This window comes from Mastomys coucha, unplaced genomic scaffold, assembly GCF_008632895.1.
Source record: "Mastomys coucha isolate ucsf_1 unplaced genomic scaffold, UCSF_Mcou_1 pScaffold15, whole genome shotgun sequence".
NCBI lineage: Eukaryota > Metazoa > Chordata > Mammalia > Rodentia > Muridae > Mastomys > Mastomys coucha.
This window is the reverse complement of record NW_022196897.1, coordinates 9,614,350-9,624,065: the sequence shown is the minus strand read 5'-3', so window position 1 is coordinate 9,624,065 and position 9,716 is coordinate 9,614,350. Positions and strand designations below refer to the sequence as shown.

General features: G+C 39.8%; 1 protein-coding gene across 2 annotated transcripts in view; it reads right to left on the bottom strand.

Moving 5' to 3' along the window:
* Nucleotides 1-3,715: 3,715 nt before the first annotated feature.
* The window catches only part of Gpr158 (G protein-coupled receptor 158), a 427,233-nt gene continuing 421,232 nt past the window's right edge, over nucleotides 3,716-9,716 (bottom strand). The window contains exons 10-12 of one of the 2 annotated variants that reach the window (XM_031369159.1): nucleotides 8,996-9,142; nucleotides 6,717-8,037; nucleotides 3,716-3,958 (exon numbers count right to left, since the gene is read on the bottom strand). In XM_031369159.1, coding sequence (XP_031225019.1) covers nucleotides 3,894-3,958; nucleotides 6,717-8,037; nucleotides 8,996-9,142 — 1,533 coding nt within the window. In that variant the 3' untranslated portion in view covers nucleotides 3,716-3,893. Of the gene's footprint in view, nucleotides 8,038-8,995; nucleotides 9,143-9,716 lie in introns of both variants that reach the window. The other variant, XM_031369157.1, reaches the window with a different exon arrangement.

The following is a 9,716-nucleotide window of genomic DNA, read 5'->3' as shown; positions in this document are numbered from 1 at the left end:
ACTACAGTTATTTTGGGTAGAAATAAACAATGCATTATTCAATAGATCACCTGAAGATATAATTCTAAGAGAAAAGTCCCTATAGATTTTCTGAGCACAACAGAACAGAAACATGTTGCTTTACATGCACTATCAGAGTTAGTGTTAAAATAAAATGAATAAAAAAAAGTCTTTTATTACGTAAGAATGAAGGCATTCACAAGGAAGGATGTGTGGCTAAGGGCTAAGTAAATACTGGATATACAGATGAATTCATTAAATTTAAGTTTTGCTCAAAGTGGAGAAAGTCGATGCAAAGTCATTGTAATTTGACAATACAGATTTATTTTTCTTTCAGGGATGCAAAATGTTCAGACTACTTCAGGATAGTATGATAAGGGACCAGATACAAAGATGTGTTTTGTGATCTTCAATAAAACTTCACCTTCCAGGAATTATAGGAGAAGGTAGAATAATGGGTATGCTTGGTCATACCTATTGGATTCTTCCTGGAAATCACAAAAAGCATATTTTGACTTCATCATATTTAGTAGAACCTAGTCATCTGGCTACTCTCAGAAGAAAAAATATAACATTTGTTTCAGGATACTTCATGTCCAACTAAATTGCTAAGATTCAATTGTTAAGAAGTGAAAAATAAAACTGTGCATAACCCACAGTCACTGCAATACTGCCAGAGGGAAACACAGGAAATAACCCATAGAGCCTCAAACTGTGTGAAATTACATAGCTCCAGATGTCTTTTTCATTTTTAATATGTCTTTTCCATAGTAGCCACAGGTATTATTTAAAGCTGAAATTAGAACTTCATGTCACTTGAATTGTCTCAGCTGCTCTTCAAGCTCAGACCCGCCCCCTCCAGTGGGAGTCAAAAAACTTCATTATTACATGTTGGAGCATAGAAGCCACTGTGTGAGAGAGCTATGAGAACATACTATCTTCTAAGACCTTTGGAGTTAACCGTAAGTTCTGGCTGGGTCATCCATGTTTTTGGCTAATTTAATTTTTTTTTTACCTCATATTAGCCCTCCACTCTTTATCATCATGCTCCTAGCTGTGCTGGCCATTGACCTTTCAAAGGTATGGATACCTTTGACAGAGAAACTGAGCTACTTGGATTTGAATTCTGGAACTTCACAATTGTGTACTGAAAGATCCATCTAATCTCACTCTAATAACTCATAATCTCTAAAACTCATGCCAGTGTTATGGATGACACATGTATTGGATCAATGACAAATGTTCCAGAATCTTGTGTTTCATTGGTAGAAACTATGAAGAAATTCTCACTAAATTTAATGTCCTTTTTGTTTATTCTATTATTTTATGTGTAAAATGAGTGTCTGTCTGTGTGCCTGTGTACCATATATGTCTCTAGTACCTTAAGAGGCCAGAAGGTGGCATTGGATCACTTGGAACTGCCATTGCAGATGATTGTGAGCTACTATGAGGGTGCTGGAATTGATCCAGAATTCTTATTCTGGAAGAGCAATCAATGCTCTCAACTACTAAGCCATTTTTCCAGCTCTTAACTTGGTGCTCTTAAATAATTCTTTCCAGTTTTCTCATGTACCAAAATATAGTTTCCTTTTGGGATATCCATTAATTTTGGCTTCATCCCAATTTATTGATATGTTTCTTGTACTAAATTTGATCTGAGGACCACAAAATGGATCCAAGTTCCTCAACTCACTGTATGTGACAAGCTCTGGGAAAAGCACAGTGAAATTCACAAGTCGAGTTACTCACCATATATTCACAAGTCGAGTTACTCACCATATATTCACAAGTCGAGTTACTCACCATATATTCACAAGTCGAGTTACTCACCATATGTGCTTACAGACATTAGTCTTTAAGATTTAAAGGGGAGAAAAATATTTTTCTTGATATTTTAAAATCTGTGCCATATATTAAATATATTTATGCTTTCAATCTATTTTTCTTATTGCCAGTATATTGAGCATGCATATATATTTACATGTAACTTATATGTTTTGGCATTATACATTATTTACAGTTATCTAGCATGCATGTTATGACTACATCTATATAAAATCTTATACAGCAAAACTTAGACACATAGATTAAAATTCTAGTAAATCAAATATCAACATGATTTATTTTAGTTAAATATCTCATTTCTCAGAAAGCTCTGTTGCTAGCATAAGAGTTCCTGCATATGTTTTAGACAGAGTTAGCCAGGGCTTAATTTTCCAACATTCAAGCATTCAAACAGCTAACAGCTACTTCTGATATTTTTTTAAACTTTTTATGACACATGAAAATACCTTTTATATGTCTGAAAACATGGGTCATGGCCTAAGTTTTAACCATCCTTTTCTGTATTCTGGCAAATGAGTACCTATGAAGCCAAAGATTTTGGATTCCTTTGGCTAGTTAAAGTCTAGGGTTTCCTAGGAAATGCTAGAAGCTCTACAGATCTGTTACTTCTGAACAGGTAATTTCTTCAGGTTCTTTATTTCCTTTCACATGTATTCTGAACAATGCCTAGAAATCAAATATGTTAATGTGGGAAATATATACTGAATGGGTGGAAAAGCCCACCACAAAAAAATGGGAGCACAGCAATGAACAAAACAAACTCTGGAGCCCTCAAAGTAGCCACGATCTAGAGCAGGATGCAACTAAATGGCAAGTGGGCAGAATTAGAGACATAAATGACTTCCTGAGTCAAGGCTAGAAGACAGAGGAATCAGTCTGCTCTCCAGTGGCAGGAACATGTAGGCTATTGCTTGAGAAGAACAAGCAAGCAGTCCCTGGGACAAGGTCCCTGGGATGGCTCAGGCACATTGCTAGGCAGGTACAATGTTTAATGATGTATTTGTATTCTCATTTTTCACTGTCTAACAAAAGTCACACTCATATTGAAGCAAAGAAGTTGAGACAGAAAAGGGAGAACTTGAAGTGGGTCAAAAGAAAGGCCAGAATGTCACAGAAGAGTCAAGTCCCCATGACGTCTGGTGACACATATACAATTTCTCTCTTTTATCCACAAAACACTCCCATTTATCTTTTCTGTTGCTGATTGAATTGAAACAGTGGTATGTTTTACATGGCTGCCATGGACATTTTATTCATGCCCCATTTACTTTTCTTTCTAGATTGTGAATGCTCAGTAGCACAGCTCTCATCCTATATTTATCTCCTATTTTCCACTTTCATTTCATTAGACAGTTTTATTTCTGGAAGTATATGGCTCTCACACTACAAAAGAAGAGACAGACATTAGAAACCTGTTTAAACATTCCATTATCTGCCTTCTACTCAGGTAACAGCAATTTTGAACATACAACTTAGCCCTCCACTTTCCTATGAACAAATGTTTAAGGAAAAAATAGCCCAAATTGGAGCAATACTCTTTTTGTCTTTGCAAATTTTCATGGGGAAAAATGTCATAAAATACATAACATCTTGACCAGCTTATGTGGGATGGAATACATTCTTATAGAAATACTTTACTGAAGAACTTTCAACAGATTTTAAATTTAGAACAAAGAAACCAGGACCAGGATACCCCCCCCCCCCACACACACTATACTCACACCACATACACACAATGCAACAGCACTATGAAGACAACAAGAAGACACACACACACACACAGAGGAACCAATGTCATAAAGCTATATGTAATTCCTTTGAATAAGTTGGATAAATCTGGTCGACCTTTGAGAAATGAAAACACCAATCATTTTCATATAAATGTTTTATTGCAGAGAAGTTATAGTTATTTACATGCTGCAACACATCACAACATAAATTACCAAATATTCCATGGTGGGATGCTGTAGAATCAGATAATAATTTTAGAAGAACCACAGGTTAAGTGAAGAGACTTACAGCTTTGTTGACTCTACAACTCTCGGCTGCTACGTGCTAGAAGTCAAAGGCAGTGTGTCATCAGTTCTACCTACCACCACTCGCATGCAGAAACCTAGGAAGCAAATACAAGACAACTGTCGGGGTTCAATCTGTATTGCCACCGAAGCTTACGAGAAGTGGAGTAATAATTTATGTTGTAAAGCATTTTATTCTTGCATAAAATATACACTTCTATTAAGATGGATATAAATCTACTTATTTATAAACCCTGGCTTAAAACAACAACAGGGTGCAGCCTGCACATGCATTGAAAGGACAACCTAGCAAATGTTTGTGAGACCTTCACACTGTATGTACTTTCTATTGTTCTCAGCCTGGGAAAAGAGCTTCCAGAATGACAAAATTCAATTTCTTTTGGTGATAAGTAATAAAAATGAAGCTCTAGGAAAGACCTTAGTTATTTGTGCTGATTTGTGATGGTGGAGAGTAATCTATGGGGGTAGGGTGCAGACTGTCACTATCGTATAATTTGGCAAATCTGTGAGCCACATGTCAAGCAGGGTCATCCTGAAGTGTAGTGAAGTCAGTGACAGTTGACTGCTTAATTCTCAGAGGCAAATCTAGTGCTAACAGATTTCAGACACAAGTGAAACAAGTACGTGAGTCTACAAACTCTAAGCCAGGTTCACAAATGCTCCTCAAAATAGGATTCTAAAGTCACAGAGTATATAGATAGGCTTTGATTGGAAAGGTGGGAATGATAGGGATTAATGAAGGCATCAGATAACAATAAAACCTCTATAGCTTTCCAAACCTATCCCACCAACCTGAGTAATGAATGAAGCAAGCAAATGGGCATGCCCAGCTCTGCCAACTCCTCAAGTGCTTGCTTACACCTGAATATAAAAATAAACACTGAGAAAAGTTTGATGATAGATACAAAGCATACACGCAGCCTTGTATCTACCTTCTGATTCCTTCTCCCCTCCTGCATCCTCCTCGCAAATTCTCATTGTTGCTCACCAAAGATCAAAACAGTTCCTTTGGCTGGAAATGTCTTGGTCACATAAGTAGTTGTTCAGTATTTATGATGGGAGAAAATCAAGCCTGGGCTGTAGTTTTAAGTGATTCATATTTAAATAAAATGTGCCTGGATTTTAGAGTCTCATTTCAAGATCACAATCCTTAGAGCTAAGACAGCAGCTCAGGATGTTTATGTCAGAGATCAGCATGGAATGCAGCAAGGTCAAGATATGCTTTTATATATGCAGACCAATCTTAGGCTTTGCATTTTGAGCTAGACAGCTTGCAAGGACAGTTTGAAGGACTTGTAAGTTCTGGCACTGGGGAGCATAAAAAACTTATACTACCTACAGGCTTTGAGTAAATCAAGTTATAAAATCTCTTTGGGATTTGAGCCCAGCAAGTTCTGTACCTAGGTGAAGCAATGAATAAAAGTTTATGAGAATAAATAGTTTAAGGTAATTTAAAATATCATATTTTTAATATGCATAATAAAATATATCCATACAATGATCTTGATGCTATCATTAATTTTTCTCTTTATAAAAATAGTCCCTTGAAAGTGCTATTGGAAGCTACCTTTCTATATTTGTCATGAAAGGCAATTTCCTGGACCTGCAATAAGCTCTCATTCTCAAGGCACTCCTAGAGTTGGCCTCTTCTGTTGGTAACAATGCACGGCATAGTTTCCTCACTCGGCTTCTTCCTTAGGAAATGCTAATGTGAAATACTGAAAGAGTTAATAAGGATGATGCATTGGGCTGATTTAGCTCTGACTTGGAACAAACAATGGGTTACGTTGTCCTTAACTTACTGAGGCATATGACTAAGCAGGATCACTTCATCTCCAAGGTTAACAAAGCTTCAGAGTCCCTACAAGAAGTGTAGAACGAGCAACTCTACACTTCTTGTAGGGACAATTTATATTTAAAACAATAAGACATTACAACAAGCCATGATGGGAAATGAAAGAGTCAGACCCAACTTCACTATATAAACTATGGCCCAAACTAAAAGTTTTCACTAAGCCAGAGAAAGCTTACTGTACTCCAAGAGTCAATCATACTTGATAGATGATAGCAGGTATTTGGTAGGTTGCAATGACAATTGAGTAGCTGCAGATTGCATAAATGTGTTGTGTCATATAATATCAGTTATTTGCAAAAATTATACAATCTGGAATGCTTGAATATGAGACACAACAATGTACTGAAACATAGATTTTAAGAAAATGAGAGCAATTGTGTATATAAAAGGTATTGGGGTGCATTAAGTTAGCAGTGTTACCAAGGTTAAATAGGTAGTGAAGGTCTTCTCAGTTGACTACTTAGAATCACAGTCACATGTATCTAAGGTTTTCCCATCTTAAAATCCATGCCTCCTGGTGAATCTTGCTTGGGACCATTCAGCCCCATGTGTGAAGACTGGCAAGGCAATGTCCCTTAAACAGGCTGAAATGCTAAGTCCTCTAGTGTTGATCTGGATTTTCATGGCGGAGTCAGACTTCCTTCTTATGGTGCATAACCGCCTTTTTCTGGCCTCTCCAGCCCTTGCCTTCACCTTACCCCACCATGTGCTGTGTTTCCCCAGGCTAACAAAGATTTCTTGGTAGCTTTTGATTTTCAGATCTATTTTTATCCAACTTGGGATTACTCCTTTCTTCCCAGGGTGGTCCACTTTGAAAGTGTCCCAGACCTCCTATTTCCGAAGCCCTGGTATCTTATTTGCACTTAAAGCAGAGGAGGTGGGTAAAGCTACGCTGCTTTCAGCATTTGGTTGTTCTAGGGGCTGGAACTCCCAGGGACATACTTCAGCTCGTGATGTTAAGGGTTGATGGGAGTTATTACTTGAGTTACAGGAGCTAGGAATGATATCCACAGAGGAAGGTGTCTGTTTCTCCTGGTCTCCCATTTGGTTGAGATTTTTATTCTCTACTTTTGATGCTACGGCTCTGGTGGGCAGTTCTTCATATTGCCCAGCACAGATATTGGTTGTGTAGAGCCGCCTTCCATTCTCCTCTCTGGCTCTCCCTGGAAGAACTGGAGTCTTAGAAATAAGATGATTCTCATCTTCCAAAAGGGACTGGCCGTGGCTCTCCCAGGGACACACCTCTGTCTTGTCTATGCTCTTGTGATTGGTTTGGTGGAGACCTTCGGCTGCCTTAGGCTTGTGGTGGGACTTCTCCTTTAAAAAAGAAGCTGGGTTTTGTTCCACTTCAGAAGCTGCGATTGATACATGTTTTTGAGCTTTTGGTTCTGAAGGCACAGGACCAGGTGTTAGGTCATAAACCTCCCAAGGACACACTTCTCCAATATCAAAATTGTCCTTTATCTGGGTGATGCCGGAACTTAGGTCCGGATTGGCAGTGGAAAGGCTGACCCTCTGCGGTTTCATAATGCCAGATTTCTGGGGCTTTCTTAGCTCCTCCGTGTGACTGGAGTTTGGGAAGGCAGAATCTTTAGTCTCTGTGTTATCTGAATTTGAGAACTTCCTGTTTGCCTCTCTATCTTTTGGTTTCTGGGGCTTAGCTTGGTCTTCCATGACTAAAGTCTGGGTTTTGCCAGCAAGCCCGAGTGTCTTCTCCTTGGCACTTGCAATGACACTGAGAGACTTCTGTAACATAGATGTACGTGGGTGCCCAGGCCTCTTCTCGGAGCTGAGATTGTGAGCACTGGCAGACTTGCAGACCAACGGAACTGACTCTGTGGACTCAGCCTCGCTATCTTCTTTGAGCTTTTGTGTCAGTTTTTTACTTGACAAGGACTCCAAGGTTGAATTTTCGGTGCCCCCCTCCTCCTGGCTCTCCGTGGGCAAGCTGCTGGATTCTTCAGTTTGATCTCTCACGTGGTCATACGTGCTATGGGATTTCTTGAGAGAGAAGACCCGGTTTTTCAGGGATTCCTCCTTGGGTCTCCCTGTGTTCCCTGAGGACTCAGTAGGATTCTTTCGGACGAGGCCTGTCCCCTTGGCTGCACTGTGGTCTGTGCCCTCCTTGTCCTCTTTGGAACACTGCCTGCTGACCGTCTCTGGGATCTCAGTGATGCGCCTCATGATGGACCGGCCTAAGCCCTTCTTGGAGCACCGCTTTTTCTGAAGGTGGGGGTTGTTTGTAATCATCTTTTTACGCTTGTATATTTCTAACTGGGCATAGAGTTTTTTCAGTTCATCCTGCCATGACAAGAGGACATTTAAAAAGGCACAGATTTAGTGTTTCAGACAGAAAATAGCCTGGTGGTGTTTATAAAAACAAGATTGGACTTTCTCAGACAAGTGTAATAACATCATTCACCAACTGCTACTTGTTCTTAACTTTCTAATAATTTTGTGGTTTTTTTTCCTTTTATAACTATTGACCTTGAAGACATGAATTCAGAGATAGCTCAGAGGTTAAAAGTACTGCCTGCTCTTCCAGAGGTCCTGAGTTCAATTTCCACCAACCACATGGTGGCTCATAACCACCTATAATGTTATATGATGTCCTCTTCTGGCATGCAGGTGTACATGCAGATTGAGTACTCATAGACATAAAATAAGTAAATAAATCTTTTTTAAAAAAAAAGCATGAATTCATAGGTTTTGACTTTGTGTCATGGATCAAAGCACGGACTTGGAGTTTTCAATATCTACTGTCAAGACTGAGTTCAGACTATAAGAAAACCCAGCATCCTGACTGCTGCTGAACAGTAGCCCCATGGAGTATTGGAAGCATCATGTAGTCACTGACACACTCATAAGTGGCACAAGGTGGATTCCGGAACAGCAGTCTAAAGCAACTTCTTCCTTCAGAGGCTGGTCAATTTTTACACATTATATTAAATAAGCTAGCCTCTCTGCTCAGAGGGCAGTCTTACTTTTTAAAGCATGTATGCCCATAATGCTGGTCATGATTAGGAAGTATGACCAAGGCAAGTGCAATTGTTGAGACAGTTTTGAACAGCACAACTATATCAAGATTCTACACTATGGAATTACTTCAGTGGTCCCTTCGGTCTTTAGCAGACATCCTCTTTTTCTTTGAGCATAGAAACAAGAGTTCACACACATGCCTTAATCTGTACATGATTGTCTGTATAAGTGGCATAAATTGAACTAGGGAGGCAAAAGAAAGAAGTCCATATGGCCTTACCCGAATGTCTTCTGGATCTAGGCTGTGTTCACTCCAGGCTGAATTGATACTGCTGTTCAGGTAGGATCCTGAACGACCCATGTCCAGCTCATCTTCATAAGCTTCTGTGGCAATGTCGTCACGGGGATTATTGCTTGAATGTGAAAACTGCAACAGATATTCAGGGTGAGATGTAGCCATCAACCCATTGCTAGAGAGTGCAGCATTTTCTAAGGTGCTAAGGGTAACTTTATTTCTTCATCTTGATGAATTCACTCACAAACCATACTGGTAACTAGCTGCCATTTTGTGACTAGCCTTCCTGGTGTGTGCTAGAGCTGTGTGTGAGGCAATATAACTCTTTAAATCCAGTTTAATCCTTCTTTGTTGGGCTCCCAGTGTTAATAGACTTTACTCATTTTCCATGATATGTTTACTATTTGAAATTGAAAATAAAGTAGAGGACTCCCAGGGGAGCCGCAGGGCTGCAGGGACACAATCCTCTCAGCTTCCCAGTGACAGGGGAGGTTCAGCATCCTCCTCTGCCACTTCCCTGCAAGTGGAGGGCCTGCCTCCAGAGAGCGCCTTAGGCCAGAGACCCTGGCGGCATCCACCATTTTCTCTCGGGTGAGTTTCTGAGACCTGAGCAGCCAGCCGGGAGCCACTGGCAACATGACTCCCAGGGGAGCCACAGGGCGGCAGGGACACGATCCTCTCAGCTTCCTAGTGACAGAGGGGGTTC